An 18,998-nucleotide genomic window follows, 5' to 3' on the forward strand; every position below is an offset into this window, starting at 1 on the left:
AGTAATTGAGATTAGAGGAACTGACTGTCCCCAAGGCCTCGGCTAGTTTTATTTATTTATTTTTATTAAACCACTCTTTACTGGTCAGTTCGAAGGTCTCTAGGCAAAAACATCTTGTTTATACTGCAACCTTGTGTAATGGCCTGCCTGACAGAATGTAATTAGAGAGAGCAGCGCTCTTCTTGAGTTTGCCTGTTAGTTCCACAGGCAGATCCATAGCCAGATCCCCAAAGTCCTGCTCGCTAATGAATCTGCTCCTGCTGGGGTTATTGATGGCTGCTGCCTTTTTGGAAGATCATTATTAAAGAATTCCATAGGACAGCTGAAATAGCATTATGCATGGAAATATTGCTGAGCAACATGTGTTTTCTGTTTCTGAAAACAGTTGCATAAGTCGTTTGATTATGCATACTGACTGAATAAAGTGCATAAAATTAATTTACTCATGATAAAGAAATATCTCATACAACCTCATGGGTAATTATGTGATTAGTGATTTAATTAGTTATTTAATTTGTGCCTAGCATGATTGTGATGTGCATAATAATGTTCACAATGAGACTGACATGCCACAGCAAAGGAATTCTGTTTTTGAGGTTTTGTGAGGAACCCAAATAGTATTTTGACTTTACACTTGGGAAAAGACAAATAAGCCTTTATTTTATTTATTTATTTATTCATTTATGTAATCAAATGTTAATTAACAAAAACTGTTTACTGAAGGAGAGATGCTAAATACAGGGCTGATCAGATAAAATAGATGTGAATGAAAGGAAACAGCACTTAACAGATGACCAATAACATTTTAAAAAGATGTGGTTGGACAGTTGGAGGATTGCAGATGATGACTGAATGTGCTATCACATTTTGTTTATAAGTTGGTGGGATGGATGTTGAGCATGGATTGAGGGGCCTGCAGGCTATAACGCAAAGCTTGTTGAAAAGTTACGTTCAAATAATCAAATTCACGGTATTCTTTACTGGGAACTACTGTGGAGGAGATCTCTTCTTAGTACCAGGAAAAGCTGAAGGTGAGTTAGGAATGACTGATTTCTGACAGAAAAAGAAATTTTCCAAATCTTTAATGCAATCAAATGACTTCACTTTATCAAGTGATCTTAGTTGGAGGACTATATGACGACTAAGTGGATTTGTTTTAAATTTCTAAAGCAGGAAAAAATATTACTAATATTTCTGGTATTGGGCTTCACATCTAATGATGAGGGATTATGCGTTTCACTTGTGCCGTATAAACAAATTCTGTATGTACAGCCTACACAGCCTGTTCTATCAGCCCTCTCTGCTTACAAAGTCTTTAGAGTCTCTCTTTGGTGTACACAATCCATTCTTATTAAAGAAAATATAATGTACATTCAAACAGCTCTGCTATCATTGAATAAAAACTGACAAGTTAGAGCTTGCAGCTATAAGGTATTACAAAATTGTTATTTTTTCATTTTGATTTTTAAATACAGGGTCTTAAAGTATAGATCCATCATTCTCTGAATGATCCTGACTGAAAACAGATATCTAGTTAAACTTCTACATCATTTTTCGTGAAAAAAATCTGTTGCTTACCGTGTAGTTTTAAGGTTTGTGGGGTTTTTTGCAAGTAATGACTCGAGAAAGAAAAAAATTGCAGGAGTGAAAGAACAATTAATGGGCCAAAACAAATGTAATAAAAATGGAATATTATTATATTATTATTTAAATTTAAATTTAAAAATCCTTTGGATTCAACTTTTTTTTTTTTCTTTTTTAATTCTTTAACTTTATTATAATGTTTTTTCCACACAACCACCTGCGGCTTTAAAAGCAGCACAGATAACAATAGATGGGTAGTATAAAAAAAAATAATAGGCTAGATACTTCTAATACCTTTTGATTGGGTGCATCTTTTTATATGGAATCTGACAGGCACTTCACAGTATTTGTCCCCATCAGAAAAATGATCAATGAATAATGTTCAAGTAGCTTCGTAAAGGTAAAACTAGGAATTTTTCACATCCTCTTTTGTAAGAATCACCTTGATTTGCATTCTCACTAATGTTTAATAGCAAAAACAAAGTTCTAAAATCATCCATTTGTTCATTTCCTCCAGCTGAATAAAACATCTGCTTACACATGGGTTGTACGTCAGCATTGTCAGCCACTACTTAAATGAATTTTCTGAGCAGAAGTCACAAGCCTCATAGTTCCCCACAGTTATGCTCCTCACATGCCCAGTCATCAATGGCTTATATTATATATTACTTTACAGTAAAAGAGTTATCCTTGTATCAGCAGCCACAGCTGAGTAACTTCCCATTCATGCATTGTTGTGGTGGTCCTACCCTTGGGTCATGCTGAAGGCTGGTAAATATTAGTAGGTTTGTTGTACTGATTGTATTGTTTACACAGCAGCTAGATGCTAAAGATAGACAGATAAACAAAGCGGTAGAGGAACAAGCACACAACCTAAAATCCTATTGATTCCATGTTATGGGGGCTGAGTGTCTTCCAGATAAGGCAATGTTGTTGGGCAATTGTCATCACATTGAATTCAAGCTGCACATTCACATCGCAGCTGCAGCCACTTCTTCTTTTGCTTTTCCAAATATTCCCATGTGTTTGCATATAATAAAAAATTAACAGTGGTTCACAGGAAATTAATGTAGTTTAACTTTAAATAAATAAGACTTTGATTTGATTTCAGTATATAAGCTATAGCCATTAGGTCACATCAAGTGATTACATTATTTATGTGAAGAAAATATGTGTGAAATAAGGAGTTTATATTACCTTAAGGCAGTATGTCTGGACCACTCAGTCAAATGGTAAAATGTCAGCTAAATTGATCTATTTGTCCTAGAAAAAAGAAATGTCAATGAAAGGCAATTTATTTGTTCCAATTCAAAATACAGAATTTTTCCTGAATGAAAATATCCCAGCAACTTTAATTCTATAATATTAAACACACCCTGATTAGGTCAAAACAAACATAAAAACAAAAAAAAAAATGCAATAATCAGCATGTTTACAGATGTTTACTGCATCCACAGGTGCTACAGATGTATCTTCCCTTCTGTGGCATTGCCATCTCCAATGCTCAACTCTTTGCAGCCTCGAGGAAGGAGTACGACAGAAGTCGGGTAAGCGCCACAGGGCCAAAAAGGATAATAGCCCACCCATCCCTAGGATCAGCTTCACTTCCTCTCCCTTGATGCTGACATTGAGGCTGAGTATTGATCAGCAGCAGCCCACTTGCTGCCGGTGCAGTGGGGATAACGGAGCAGCATGCAGCCCTACATGTGCATTTTCTTAGGATCTGTAGAGGGGGATGGGTCTGTATCCAGATGGGGGCCTGGTCCATGATCTACATCTCACTGGGAATGTTAAGACTTGCACTAATTCATGTCACACATTGATCTGTGATAGAAGAGAACATAATGAGAACACAGTTCAGTGAGCAGAGGAAAAAAAATGAGGCAAGCTCTCTTTACACTATATGATTTTTATGTGCCTGTGCATTAAATTGGACTTGCGCCAACTCAGATAAAGGACCTAATTTTCTTTTATTAGAGAAAGTAATCATGCTAAATCATCTGGTTGGTTTACGGTTTAAGGATGATGATAATAATCAGGCATTAACAGCTGAGCAAAGCAAAACATCTTTATTTAAAGGGCCCTCACTCTTACCTGCTGACGGATATCTCATTCGGTAGGGTTTGCAGTAACATGTGGCTCAGATTGTTGGGAATAATGCCAATTGTATCTGTTTTTTTGTCTTTGCTGTTTAGGCACTTCTGGAAGTAGTCAATGACCTGTTTGAAGAACAGACTGACCTGGAGAAAATTGTCAGGAAGATCATGCACCGTGCCCAGACACTGCTTAAGTGTGAGCGCTGCTCTGTTCAGTTGCTGGAGGACATTGAGTCACCGGTACTGTTTTTCCCCTCTTCAATCCTGCTGAGTATATGTCTATCTGTCAGTGCATTTGTGTATGTGCAAGCCTTCCCTTTCAATCTGCCTCAGTTTTGTTTGAGTAAACACTGTGTGTCCAGACGCTTTGGTGATTTCTTCCCTTACATTTGTTTCAGGTTGTCAAGTTCACAAAGTCCTTTGAGCTACTGTCCCCAAAATGTAGTGCAGACACTGATAGCAGGTATGTATTGTGCCTCAGTCATGAGACGCTACTGTGCATCTCAAGATACATCTAAAGATGATTTTGCTTTCCATTTCCCCCTTGTCATTTCCCACTAAAAAGTTTTAAATTCTGCACAAAGTATCCACCAAAGACAAAGAAAAATAGTATAAAAATGGACTATCTGATAGTGCTGTAGGAGTAAAATGCTGATTCTCAACAGAAGACATACTCTGGGAGCCTTAATTGGGTTTTGCTGCTTCTATCTTCTGTTATGCATGAGTGAGTGGAGAAAGAGAGGCTTAATATTGTGTGGGATGTTTATGGATGAAAACAGCTCTGACGGGGAGACAAATGATCCCCCTCGCCTCTTGTGCACTTGCCACAGCTGATATGGTCACTTCAAGGCAGTAGTGATAAAACTGTAGCAAAAAAAAAACAAAACAAAAAAACAAAACAAAACAACAAAAAAAAAAAAACCCAATAATAATAATAATAATAAAAAAATTAAAAAATTAAAATCAACACAAGAAATTTAATTGAAAATAAATGAGCAGCCACTGCTAGACTGGCCAATTAGGCCTTTTTGACTAAAGACACATTTCTAATGGTTGATTTGATGTTTTATATTTTTTGCCTCAGCTGGTGAATTAAAGTAATGAAACAGCACAATTTTAGTCTACACTGAAATTATAGAAACATCTGAATAACAACACTGTGTGTAATTGAATAAATAGATTTTGTGTCAAAAGGTGAGCAAACTGTAGGATTTCTAATGTGCCCTGAAGCCACAGCATCTCTCACAGGGATGCTGAAGATGTGAAATGACTGACGAGGAAAATGAAGCATGACAGAGAGAAGAGCAAAAGTTAAAACATCAAACCCACAAGGGTTTATATCCACACATAACTGCAACACATGATTTCAAAGGATCTGACATCAGTGTCTTTCCATCTTTATTCTTAAGAGACTAAATTAGCTACACAGAGCATTTACTTTGTCGAAGCTGAAGGAAAGTCAGGCACAGCCCCCTGCAGTTAATGCGAATAGGAGGTGTGAGCACTGATTCAGGTGGGTTTTTTGGCAAAATGTGGGGGCGTTTAGCAACAAAAAGGCAATCACACAATTAACTTTTCATTACTTCATACGCTGCAGAAGAAGTTTACTGACATCTACTTTATAAGAAGTTCATTAAATACAAGTTAATGTGAAAGAGGGTCCACAAGGAAAAATAAGAGCAACTTTTCAAGTCTGCACTTTAGGTATGAAAGAGAATTAAGTTTGAAGAAATTCTTTTTATTTATTTGTTTTTAACTTGAAAGCAATATAAATGAAATTCATTGTATTTAATGGGGTTATCAGCTAAAGAAGTAAGAAAGAGGCATAAGAAAGCTGCTCTTTGAGAATAAAACATCTTCTAAATAAAGAAAGTTGGATTCAGCCATTGTGTTTTTTTTTTGTTTTGTTTTTTTTTGTCTCCTTCCAAACTTACTTTCTGACCCTAGTTTCAAAGACAGTATGGAGAAATCGTCTTATTCAGACTGGCTCATCAACAACAGCATTGCAGAGCTCGTGGCATCAACAGGACTACCCGTGAACATTAGTGATGCCTATCAGGATCCTCGCTTCGATGCTGAGGTATGAATTAACATCAGCGGGACTTTGTCAGAGTGAAAAAAGAGAAAATCTGTAATGACATGTCTGTAATGATTCTCAGTCCATCAGCACTCTATGGGATCTTCATACCTTCAGATCAGACCTTCAAATCTCATGAATGACTCATGAATGACTTCATTATTAAAACCAATGAGAAAGTGATGTCAGGATGGCTCTATTGGTATACATGTTGATAAAACAGATGAAAACAGAAATTAAAGGCCCTCAACGCAGAAGATGAATACACAGACTGTGTCGGTGTGTCGGTTACACACAAAATTTGGTCCGTTTTCAGGGAGCTTAGCTACCACCGGAAATCACAGGGGCAGTGTTGAGCTAACACACAACCAGCTAAAGGAACGAACCAGAGAAGAAGAAGAGAAACACGAAAAAGATGACTCAGAACCGCCAAATAAAATGCAACCGAAGAAGAAGAAGACATAGACGATGAAGAAGAGGAAATTGAAAGAAACTTCTTCGTGGTTTTCTTCTTCTTTTGGTGTTTTGGACAGCTGTAAACAACTTTATAGCAGTGCATTACCGCCACCAAGGGGGTCGAAACGTGGACTTGAACTCTAAACTCGGCACTGCCCACCTGTGGATGAACTGATTTATTACCCATGGAAATGTAAAAGATGCATAGAAGTGTGAGGGCGGTGACGTATGACGAAACTGTCTGGCTTCTGCATAGAGCATAAATGGGCCTTAGAAGGCCAGATTGTGACATCCATTCCCGAGTTTCCTCAGGTTGTGTTGATTTGAAGACAAGCTTGTTTAATAAGCAGTCACACCTGGAGCTTTATTTGCTGAAATGTAAATCCCTTTGACAACAACCATGTTGTTTTTGTAGTGCAAAAAAAAAAAAAAAAAAAAAAAAAATTAATTAGCTTAAAATCGTAGAAGAGGGATAGTTTCATCTGCTCCCATCGACCATGGAAACAGGTGTTTAACATAACCACTGCCCAGCTCGCATGCTGTCATGGAGATACATTACTTACATTATGTACTACTTTACATTGCATGCTTACAGTGGCTGTTTTCATCAGTTTAACAGTCATACCCTTAAAGACAAAGTGACCAATCTCCGAATGACTGAACGCCATCAATTTCCCAGATTGATAAAGCCACACATTTTATAGATCTAATATCTCAAAGAAACCATATTTATATGTTTCCTGTAAAAACTGAACTGATGAGGAGATTGCCTTCGTCACATGGCGTGAGTGCTCACACAGATTAAAATGGTTTCCACTCAGTTGAGCTGATAAGCTTCATAGGAAATGTCTTCAGGATCAAGAATAAAGCCCCAGCTGCCCTTGAGATGGTACTTTGTCATGACCAGCATTAAATTTTTTTATTCTGTGACACCACGTAGTGGTCAGCTGTCAATTTGTCTGCAGGATAAACACCCTCTCCAACCAGAAGGCTATATCAGCAGCAGCCAGTGCTGATTTTGCACAGATCGTAACAGACTCTCAGCAGTCCATTCTACATCCAACTGCAAGCAGCAGAAGTTTGACATGGTCACCCTTAAGTAACAGTGGCAGAAAATTGTTTTATAACACTTCTGCTGCAAGTTGGATGGGAAGAAGAGCTACCAGCAGGCCATTAATGAAGTGAATAGAGTGGCTTGCTGCTATCCTCTGCACATTACATCTTACACTTCCTATATTTCTTTGTGCAGATGTACTGCTCTTCTGTTTGAGGTGTAGCATATATACATAGTTAATGGAGAAGTGGTGAATTTAGTACAAGAGACGTAGATATAGATATATATATAATGCAAATTTGAAAAAGGTGCAATCTCTAAGTGCATCACATTGAAGAATAAAAACATTGGTTAAACAAGTCTCAAGTACAACAGTTGTATTTTTTGTGTACACTGATCATAATCCTCACTTTATAAAATCTTTTCTTTTTGTTTATATAGGCAGACCAGTTCTCTGACTTCCATATCCGGTCTGTGCTTTGTGTTCCTATATGGAACAGCAACCACCAAATCATTGGTAAGCTAACAAATGGTTATGATTTTCCCCAGATCTATCCTTATACTTATCTCTATGAGATATGACTTCAATAAATAAAGTCTTGTAATGTTCTGAAAAAGAATTATTAGAAAAGACAAGCTGGTTAGAATGATGTGTAAAAGTGAAAATTACACCTATGATTACACACTTGAAAATTAAATTAAGATGAGGCTATAACAGTTTCTGCTCCATTCTGGGGATGACTTTCTAGAGTTGGTAAGCTAGCCCTAAATATGCAATCCTTGACTACTGTTCCAGTTAATCCTAAAGGTTAAAAGACCAGGGGGTGATCCTAGTTATGTGAAGACCAGCTGTCTATTCCCATTTGAAAATCTTTGTGTGAGCGGACATATTGGAGAAACAGGATCGACCTTTATCCAAACTAAGATGCAATTTTATTGGTTATTGTGTGGCAGAGTATTGGAATTGAAACTACTGGAACCAAATTAAAGCCCCTCATTTTTCCCCCACATGTATTTATGAAATACTTTTACAGTTAGTACTCACAACATAAAAAATGCACCTTTTTGGTGCACAAAGCAAACATCAACCAGATGTGGAGCTTGTGCATGTGTACAGCTGAAACTGCAGGGGTGTGATGAGATCCATGCTGTGCTGCAGCATTACTCCACACTTAGAGGTGGAGTTTCCCTTCTCCAGTCAACGTGCTTTATGTTTGTGAATCAGCCGTGGGCTAATACCACACTGACACTGATAAATCATTGATCTCTTCTGGTTCTGGTGCTGGATATTGCAGCGAGGAGCCATGATAGCTGCTCCTCTCTGTCCACTAAGATCTGATGCATGAAGACATTAGTTTTATTTGAGTGCAAAGTGATCAGCATATCTTCTGCAGATAGTTGGTTAAGACCTGAGTGCGTCTTTGCGTAGGTGTAAGTGCATTTGGCAGGGAGGGAAGAGGGAAAGAGGAAGAAGAACTGAAAGAGTGAGGGGAGAAAGAAATGTAGCGTGTGTGGGTGGCACCTGAGGATGTTGAGCGAGAAATCATTACGCAAACAAAGCAGCAGAGATGAAATTCTCAAGTCAAAGACACAGTCACTTATAAAATGAATTTTCTTGTGTCATCTGCTGAGGTTACAGCCAGCTCATTCAGAATGTAACTAGAACAAGAAATATGAGGTTTAATGGCAAATTTGAAACTTTAGTATTTCATGCAGAAATGTGACACTAAATTTCATTTTAATTACTGCGGCTGCACCTGCAGTCATATTTTAGATTATATATTTTCAAATTTAATGAAAATACCTCCTGTTAACAAGAGAAATAAAATTGAAAGAAAAAATGATGGGTATACTAGAAAGGTAATCAGCATAAAAAGCAATTTTGCTTTTGCTTCTGCTTGAATTGCTGAAATAATTGCAGACTTTCATTGCACAATTTGCTGTAATATCACAACTAAATACAACTATAAAACTTTGATGTTAACACACTTTTTTTCAGAGATCTTGTATTCTGTGGGGCCTAGATTAAGATCTCTTATCCAATGACTAGTATTATGAATACTGATTTGCTTTTTCTCTTTCAAAGTGAGGGTGGAAGTGGAGTCATAATCTGTCTGTTAACAATATTTCACTAAACTACTACAGAATCTCAAGAAGCTTAGTTGTACAACACTACTATATTACTGAATAGTAAAAGCAATAGAATCCTCCTAAAGCAATTTGCAATGTAGTGTTAGTGTTTTAGATGAAAAATTGGCATTTCCCATGTTGCTTTTAACGGCTTCTCTGACAAAACTACAAACTGAAAGTGTTCTGATTGTTGTCTAATGCAAGTAAAACACTGACTGCTCATAAGTGCTACACAAACCTAATAATGAAAAAACACAAGTTATCAGTTCTTCAAAATGTAAATAACTGTTAACTGCGTGTCCTGTTATTTAAACAGCCCTTGCATAAAGACGACTTTGAGTTTAGCTTGGTTGTTTGATACAATTCCTTGTGGGTTAACACATTGCTGAGCTGGTTGCAGCTCAGGTCTGGTTTTGTGAAACACTAAGCAAAATTTGACACCCCCTCCATAGATTGCCTTCAGTAAATAAACTGCATTGTGCAGTCACACAACACTAAAGGTCTTCTGTTACTTCTTGATAAAACTTGTACTGTAGCTATGAATTACTGTAAAACTGTGTTTTAATAAATTGTATGTTCATATAATGGAAGTTATTGCAATATTAGTAATGTGGCACAGTTAAAGATAATGTGCTGGCAATGGGATCTAAGCAGTGATTTAGTTTGCTTGTGCTTGGGGTCGCCTATTCTAAAACTCATCACAAATTACAAAGCCAATTGCAAAAGGAGTCATTGTACAATTAAGAAAACATCAACCTTGTGTTTTATATTCAATGTCTCCATAAAAAAACTGTTCTTAGCTACAGTGCTAATCAATTTTTAGAGACTGAAACTTAGATGTAGCATTGGGAGGTTCTTTGACCGTTAAAGCATAAATAAAAATGGTAATGCATTGTTATTCCTTATTAGCATAATTCCTTTGTGATAATAGACATCACTCATCATTAAGTGTTTATACTTTATTATTAAAGCATTTTCTGTTTTTAATTAGATGATAAGAGAAGCAATCTAAACAGGGAAGACGGGTGTCAAAGACAAAAGGTTTCAGTCCCACAGCAGCGTTGTAGATGTGTAATTCTCTGTCAAAGTTAACAGTAACTGAGCGGCACCTTCTGCAGAGCCACACTTTAGTCATTTTAACACACACTTCTTTGCACACTACTGTAACTGAGTCCAGAGAAATTATGTGTCTCAGCTTAAAATTAATCAGTAATTCATATCCATCAGTTACTTGTGTGTGTGTTAAATCCTTATTAAACTGGAGCCAAGTTATGTGCACCAATCAACATCAAGCTGAAATGATCTCTGCTGTATTTTATCTCATGGATAAACTCAGGTGTTGCCCAAGTGCTGAACAGGCTTGATGGGAAACCATTTGATGATGCAGACCAGCGTCTTTTTGAGGTATTACACTTGCTATTCTTTATTTACTGCATACAACATCTAGTAGGCATTTTTGGAAACGATAATTTCTGAGCTTCATTGTTTCTTTAGGCATTTGTGATCTTTTGTGGACTCGGCATCAACAACACCATCATGTACGACCAGGTGAAGAAGTCTTGGGCCAAGCAGTCTGTGGCTTTGGATGTAAGAACACCTTAACTTATTTGGTTTCTTGCAATATCCTCCATTAACAGTATTTGTTTAAAACTAGCAGAAAACATTACAGTGCAAAAAGCTGATTTTGCACTCCTCCTTCTTTTTGTCCAGCGCAGATGTATTGCACCATTTGTATTAGTTTCGGGCTACCCCTCAGATGATTTTAAGCTTAAACCCTGTCCTATTCCTTCTTTGTTCCATAACTTTCCTTTAAAGTCAACACATGCTGAAGGGTGACACATTTACCCAGAAGTCACAGGAAACAGCAGCTGCTACATGGAAAATAAAAAGTCTTTTCCTCACTTTTTCCTCTCTCAGGGGGTCTTTGTATTTCTTTTTATAGTATCATATTTCCACAAGAATGTACGCATGAAAAAAGTGCTGATCTCTCTTTGTAGATAACCTTCTCACAAAGGTTTTATTGAAAATTAATGAGAGGCAGTGGAAAGCAATCCCTCATCTGCCTTGCAGAATGTAGCCATTCAGCACTAGTCAGCCTTTACAGTATGTCCTTAGATTACAATAGGGAGCTTTCGGTTGAATTAAAGTGGTTAGTACCAGTGTTTCTTAACATGAGCACAGATAGCTAGAGACAAATAGAGCATTAAAACAAAGAGAAGCTGAGTAAAATCATATGTGTACGTTCTGCTCCTGGTACCACTGAATAAACATGAGTATTTATGATCAAATAAGCAGCTGCAAGTCTGTGCAAGGTATTTCTCGGTGGGAATGAGGGGAACATGGTGATGAAATCAGTACTGACATCGCTGCTCTGACTGCTCTAGATTTTAATGTGACTTCCTCATCTAGGAAGACCACTAACATGCACTAATACCAATGTGCAGTACTCTCTTCTCTTAAACACCTACAGGGGATTTTAATGATTTGAGAAAAAAGAAAAGACTGAATGGTACTGTCATTATTTTACAGGTTCTGTCTTACCATGCCACTTGTTCCAAGACTGAAGTTGACAAATTCAAGGTAACAAATATTCATGTTGTTTGTCTCAGCTAAGTCCATTTTTTTCCCTCACAACTGCTACTGTTCTGGAAAGTGTTTTTACAGGATTTAAAATCATAACTTAACATAAAGCTTTTTCTTAATTGTCTTTTAGTAGCAATTAATGTAGCTGTTACAGGAAAAATAATGCAGTTTTTTTTGTAATTGTTTGCAAAGAAAACACTTTTTATGCTTATACTATTAAAAACAAATCATACACATTCTGGCACTAGTTATGTCCAAGGTTTAAAATGATTTCCCATCACAACGGTCAACCAGTCCCTCAAAATGCTAACGAGCTAAAAAGCTTTTTAACTTTTTTACGTGACATGTTGTGGTTTGTCACTTGTTTATGTGATTTCTAGCCAGAAGTACTATATGGGTCAAATAAAAATTCATAATGTAACCTAAATAACAAAAAAATTGGTATTAGTAAAAATGGGCTTAACTTTATCTATATGATCTATTTGGCTGTTTATTAAGTGCAGGTGTGAAACCTATAAAATAATTAGACTAAGTTCAAACTGCAGGCAAATCCGGCCAAGGCCACTTTTGTATGTCGTGATAAATTTGATCCAGTTGAGCGACCTCAGTCTGAACGGTCATGTCGCATTTCGTCTGACTTTATGTCATTGAAGTGAAATAGACCAGCGGAGGAAGGACGCAGCAAGATCAAAGGTAAACAATGGAGAAAACAGTATTATGTAAAAATTCTGATGGCTGTAATTGCACAACAACTTCTCCATTGATACACACACACACACACGCAAAGACTGCATGCAGTAGGTATTGGTCACTTCAGGGTCATAGACTGTTCACATTGGAGTCTGATGGCGGTCACACTGAAATTATAATGTAAACAACCATGAGAAAATTTTTTTTTTAAAATCCGGATTGAAACAAAAAAATTGGAGCGACATCAAGACCTACAGTGTGAACATAGTAAATATATTTTAAGTGTGGACAAACCCTAAAGTAAGTAAAATTTACTGAATATATCTGAAAATGAACAGACTGAATGTTCAGAACAAGAGTAAAAGGGATATTCAACAGAGTGAAGGAACCTCCTTGTAACCTGCTGCACAGTTTTTCCTGTACAGACATAATTGTTGAAAAAATGTCTTCTTTTTCCATAATGTAAAAGCATCCAAATGACTAGATTGTGCCCAACTCTGCAGTAGACATAAAACAAAAAGAGATTTTCAAGAAGAAAAAAATAATAGACTCTTTTTAAATTGCTTTTATATTCGCATTAACTACACCAGAATCAAAAATATGTGCCGGAACATCTTGTGGAGTTTACTGTGATAAAACTGTGGACAGGAGTTACAGTTTCTCCTTAAACAGCAGTTGTTTGAGCTACAGTTTTAAATAATTTTTAATTCAGATGAAATGTTAGGCAACCGGCTCTGGTGTACGTGTAATTTTTTGAATACTTGCTTGTGTACTGTGTTTGTTACCAGAGGATTCCACTAGGGGGCGCATTAGAGAACTTTGCTAGAAAAAGTTGCTAAATTTGTAGGGTGAAGATAAAACAATGAACATGGCGACAATCGAAGGGGTTTGGTTAATTTTGGGATCAGGCAGCAGCATTGTAGATTACCCATAAGGCCCCTAAATTAAACACAGTATGTCTTGTCTTTGAAACATACTCCATAACTTTTCCACTGTTGACCCTGTGACCTTACATCCAGTGTAAGTGGTCTCTACTCTGCCCCTAGTGGTTACTTGCATGTTGTAGCTTCCGTAGCATTATTTGGTCATGCACAAACAATGCTTCAAACAAAAGCAAAATACGCAAGGCGTGCATCACACACACACACAATTAAATGCAATTAAAAGCAAGTATTGTCAGTCATACACCCAACGTCACCGTGGCAACCTCAGCTGCTAGTTTCCTTCAACCTGTTTTATTTACACACTAATAAATTGAACATAGAATAGATTAGAATAGAACTTTATTTGTCATTGCAACAAAATTACTAAGCATAAACATTTAGTAGTAACATTTTAATTTAAATGCAAGTATAAGTCTGCCAAGATATTCAAATATTCAGAAAGTACAGAAATCTGTGGGGACAAACCTTTCACATAATATCATTCGCTGGCTAAACTTGCAACATGACATGGTCTCACTCAATCACTCACTGGTATTGATAATAAAACGCACAATACTTAAATGTGAATTGCAGTTGAATCAGTAGAGGAACACAATGCAAAAACATAAAGCATGAGTAAAGGAAGAGTAACAAGACAGTAACAAGTGTAACAATGAATATTCCTTTCTGCCAGCGCATGCTGATGAAACTTCAGACTCAACTCCCATGTGCTTCCACAGTGGCTCAGACACCCACTGTGTCTGCAGTTCATCTAAATGTGTTTATTCTGACACAGCTGTCAGCTCCAGCTAAGCTCACAACTTTGTCCAAAACCTTTTGTTTAACTAGACCTGTTCTAAACCACAGCTTAACTAGTCACATGGGAGGGCTGCATCTTTGTTTTTAATAACTTCACACATTACTTCAAAAATGCTTTCTATATGGCTGGGCAAATGTCTACTGAAAAACATTGGCAGATGTTTTCAGGAAGAACTAAAATGTTATTTGTGACCCACTTTTAAAGGTTTAGATCTTAAGCAGGGATAATAATGCCTGCTGTTGTTCTGCTTGACACAGCAAAGAAATTACATTCTAAGAGTCTTGTCCAATAGACTAAAGCTGTTCTGGTTTTAGTTCTTGATGTGGAATTATCTGAGTATAACAGTCTCACCTGTATTTTGTGGTACACTAAAGTTCTTGGTGTGGATTACAGTTTGTAATTATCAGGTCTGCTGTAGTGGAGCAGATAATCACCATAATATGGTTTTATTATTCTCCTAGATGTGCCAAAGCTTTACGGCCAATTCAGTTAACATAAAAAGCTTTTTATGATTGAGCTGAACCTTATTAGAAAGCCAACTTTCCATGATGCCTCAAATGTAACTATTTTTACCAAGATAGTAAAATGCTGAATCTGTCTCTTATAATGATTTGCAATAGTTTTAATTAAAACTTTTGTTTTCTAATTAAATCATTTTTTGTTAACCTTAAAGGGAAAATGAAGAATCCATGACAATGACATTACTGGTAGCATGTCTTCCAGACTTAATTTTGAAGTTTCTCAAAAGAACTGTGGTAGCACACAAGCATAAATATGGGCCAACAATTCCCCAGTGAAAACAAACTAATTGTGGCATTTGAAATGGATTACTTCAATCAATAAGCAATCATTCTTAATGCATTATTTATGAAGCAGAAAATACTGAAAATATCTACATTTTTAATTGGCATGACATTTTTGAAATATAGATATGACCTATTTTCCTGCACTTTCATGTGTAGGTTTTTCCCCTGTGGCCATCACAGCATAGTAGGATTCCTGCTCTCTGGTGTGCTCGTGTGATATTTCAGCCCCCTCATTCAGCACCGTGCTCTGCTTCCTCTCCCTCCACAGCCTCCACCCTCTTTCATAACTGCTCTACATATGGAGCCTCATTGAGCACACTTGCCTGGGATTCCACAGGAGTGCAAATGGCAGCGACAAACAAACCTGGCTGACATTTTGTCACCTGGGGCTTTGTATTAAGAGACGCAGAATACCTGCTGACCTGACAGGCAAATGTTTGTGAGAGAACACTGGGCTCTGGTGGCTGTGGGAGAGGAAGAGAAACACAGCTTCTCTGACACTGTAACATAGATTGGTTTACCATTATAATATGGAGGTTAGAAAGCCTTAATGACCATTTTCAAAATACTGACAAGAGACAGGAAGGACGTTTCATGCTCAGACAGTCACTAACCTCATTTATTTACCATTACGCAGCTACATTTTTCAATGAGCTCTGAAAGTAAACAACAGTCAAATTCTTCAGTAAAGCCCCCTCATTAATATCAACACTATCTAAATGAGGCCTCAGAGTCTTAATTAGCATGTCTTCATATTTTCATGCATCATCTAAAAATGGCACAGCATCTGCTGACCTTCCTATCCACTTCTGCTCCATAGGCTCATGTTCTTTTTCCTCCTTTATTTTTTTGTTTTCTCCCTCCATGATTGAAAACAGGCTGCTAACATTCCCCTGGTCTGCGAGCTGGGCATTGGTAAGCTCTCCTTTGATGATTTCTCCCTGGATGTTGACGCCATGATAACTGCTGCTCTGAGAATGTTCATGGAGTTAGGAATGGTGCAGAAATTTAAGATTGACTATGAGGTGAGACCACTAACTTTTTCCATCTTCTTTCCTCTGATTACTTGATTGAGTTTGCCCCAAACAGTGTTCTGCATCCTCTTGAAGACAGCTGACCCATGGGCTCATCTCTCTCTGCCCGTCTTCCCCTCCAGACACTATGCAGATGGCTGCTGACTGTCAGAAAAAACTACAGAATGGTTCTCTACCACAACTGGAGACATGCATTCAACGTCTGCCAGTGCATGTTTGCCATGCTGACGGTAAACATCCAGCCAACTATATTTTCAAAGGCATTGAGTATTTGTAATATGTTTGTACAGTTAGTTGTCTTTTATGAAGCTCTCAGAGGATCATGGATGCAGTGATGATTCTGAGATTAGATTACAGATGAATAAATAATAACTAAAGCCTAACATATGAGGAGGAGGTTTGCACAGATTTAAATATTATTTAATTTCAGATACAAGATATATTTCAAACCATTGGTTCCCAACCTTCCAGCCTATGACTGTTTTGTAGAAAACAAAACCTTTGTGTTTGTGATACTTCTGACTACATTTAGCAAGTACTTTCTAGTGGTGAAAGAATTATTGAGAGGCATTGCAAAAACATTCTATGTCAAGCTGTGTTATGTGAATAAAAATATCTAAGCAAAAGTAAATGCTCACGTTATCCATACATTAATATGAAAGCATCATTTCATTCTTTTCATTGATAAAGATGGAGCACAACTATAATATATTAGGCTGCAACCGCTAACTTAGGCTTAATATGCTGATTCTTTTCTCAAGTCATTGTTTAGTTTGAAAACGTTCAGAAAATACTCTCAGAAAACAAATGGCATCGTCTCTTTGCTTCATCCAACTCACTGTTCTCCAAATGATTGAAATAAAAAAAAATTAAAAATAAAAAATCTGAAATCCAGACATCTAAAAAGCTAGTAACATTAAATTTTTTAATTTATTCCATGAAAGATTGCTAAAAATTTACTTTGAATTAACCAACCAAGCATGGAAGCCTCACATTTTTGTTGCTTAATCTATTACAAATAACTAAACTTTTCTATAGACTCATTATAGACTTCATGTTAAATCTTAGTTTGTTAAGTAACTTGGAGAGTCCAAAAAATTAGAAAAGTAGTAGAAAATTAGAAAATGAGAAAAGTAGTATCAAAAGTTAGAAAGTTAGCAACATACAAGGACTCCACTTTTGTCCTTATGTCTTCTGATGGAACAGATTTCAAGGTCGCATTAGCTTATTAAAGTAATGTAACTTACATAAACTTGAGTCAGTCTTTAAAAGTATGATATGCTCAAAGTGGGAATTTATTTGGTCTGTACTTTTTTTATACTCTTAACAAATGACTCTCTGCACTTTACTTTTGCTTTGTTCAAAACAAACTATGCTAATATGTATTCCATTTCTTGAAGTACAACAAGATGAGTTTGCATGAGAACATGGATGTAGAAGTGAACAATGTTAGGTTGTGGTGTCCTCACTGTGCACTTGCATGAATCTGACTGGACATTACATGTGAGCTGGCAGCTGGGCACTAATGAATGAACCATTAATCTGTGCCTCAGTGAATCAAGATTCCAATATTATTTTAGTCAGATATTACATTTTAGACTTTTTTAATTCTGACTTAGTGTGTTATTAACTGTACAAACAGCCACTTTTGTGCAGATTCTTGTTTAAACAGAGATCCCAGGAGTATTACTTAATATAGTCTCTTTACTTTGTCCTTGAGGCATCACACTCACACTCACATACACATGGACGTACACACATACTCTTATATGATATCACAGAGTAGTTTATTTAATCAAGTGCAGCATTAATGTGCATTGTCCCATCTGAATTGATTATTGGCAGATGGAAATTAAATAATAGTGTGTAAGCTCCTCCATGAGCCACCACCTTATCGTGGTGGAGGAGTTTGTGTGTCCTGACGATCCTAGCAGCTATGTTGTCGGGGGCGTATGCCCCTGGTAGGGTCACCCATGGCAAACAGGTGTCTAGGGGAGGGACCAGACTAAGTGTGGCTCACAAAACCCTTATGATGATGAAAAAACAAGGACCAAGGTTTCCCTTGCCCGGACGTGGGTCACCGGGGCCCCCCTCTGGAGCCAGGCCTGGAGGTGGGGCACGGAGGCGAGCGCCTGGTGGCCGGGCCTTTGCCCATGGGGCCCGGTCGGGCTCAGCCCGAAAGGGAGACATGGGCCTCTCCTCCCGTGGGCTCACCACCTACGGGAGGGGCCATAGGGGTCGGGTGCATTGTGAGCTGGGCGGCTGCCAGAGGCGGGGACCCTGGCGGTCTGATCCTCGGCTGCAAAAGCTAGCTCTAGGGACGTGGAATGTCACCTCTCTGGCGGGTAAGGAGCCTGAGCTGGTGCGCGAGGTTGAGCGGTTCCGGCTAGATATAGTTGGACTCACCTCGACGCATAGCTTGGGCTCTGGAACAACTGCCCTCGAGAGGGGCTGGACCCTCTTCCATTCTGGAGTTGCTCCCGGTGAGAGGCGCCGAGCAGGTGTAGGCCTGCTCATTGCCCCCCAACTTGGCGCCTGTACGTTGGGGTTTACCCCGGTGGACGAAAGGGTAGCCTCCCTCCGCCTTCGGGTGGGGGGACGGGTCCTGACTGTTGTTTGTGCCTATGCACCAAATAGCAGTTCAGAGTACCCACCCTTTTTGGAGTCCTTGGGGGGGGTGTTGGAGAGCACTCCTTCTGGGGACTCCCTCGTTCTGCTGGGGGACTTCAATGCTCACGTGGGCAA

The 18,998-nt window shown here is 37.9% G+C and overlaps 1 protein-coding gene across 1 annotated transcript in view; it reads left to right on the forward strand.

Annotated features, from left to right (window-relative positions):
• The window catches only part of pde11a (phosphodiesterase 11a), a 49,544-nt gene that overhangs the window by 10,027 nt on the left and 20,519 nt on the right, over positions 1-18,998 (forward strand). Inside the window, exons 3-12 of the mRNA XM_042000804.1 lie at positions 3,042-3,131; positions 3,780-3,920; positions 4,079-4,143; positions 5,628-5,760; positions 7,709-7,784; positions 10,734-10,801; positions 10,892-10,984; positions 11,927-11,977; positions 16,098-16,244; positions 16,376-16,483. Of these exons, the coding sequence (XP_041856738.1) occupies positions 3,042-3,131; positions 3,780-3,920; positions 4,079-4,143; positions 5,628-5,760; positions 7,709-7,784; positions 10,734-10,801; positions 10,892-10,984; positions 11,927-11,977; positions 16,098-16,244; positions 16,376-16,483 (972 nt within the window). The remainder of the gene's footprint in view (positions 1-3,041; positions 3,132-3,779; positions 3,921-4,078; positions 4,144-5,627; positions 5,761-7,708; positions 7,785-10,733; positions 10,802-10,891; positions 10,985-11,926; positions 11,978-16,097; positions 16,245-16,375; positions 16,484-18,998) is intronic.

The sequence above is a fragment of the Melanotaenia boesemani genome, chromosome 12, assembly GCF_017639745.1.
Source record: "Melanotaenia boesemani isolate fMelBoe1 chromosome 12, fMelBoe1.pri, whole genome shotgun sequence".
In the NCBI taxonomy this organism is placed as follows: Eukaryota; Metazoa; Chordata; class Actinopteri; order Atheriniformes; family Melanotaeniidae; genus Melanotaenia; species Melanotaenia boesemani.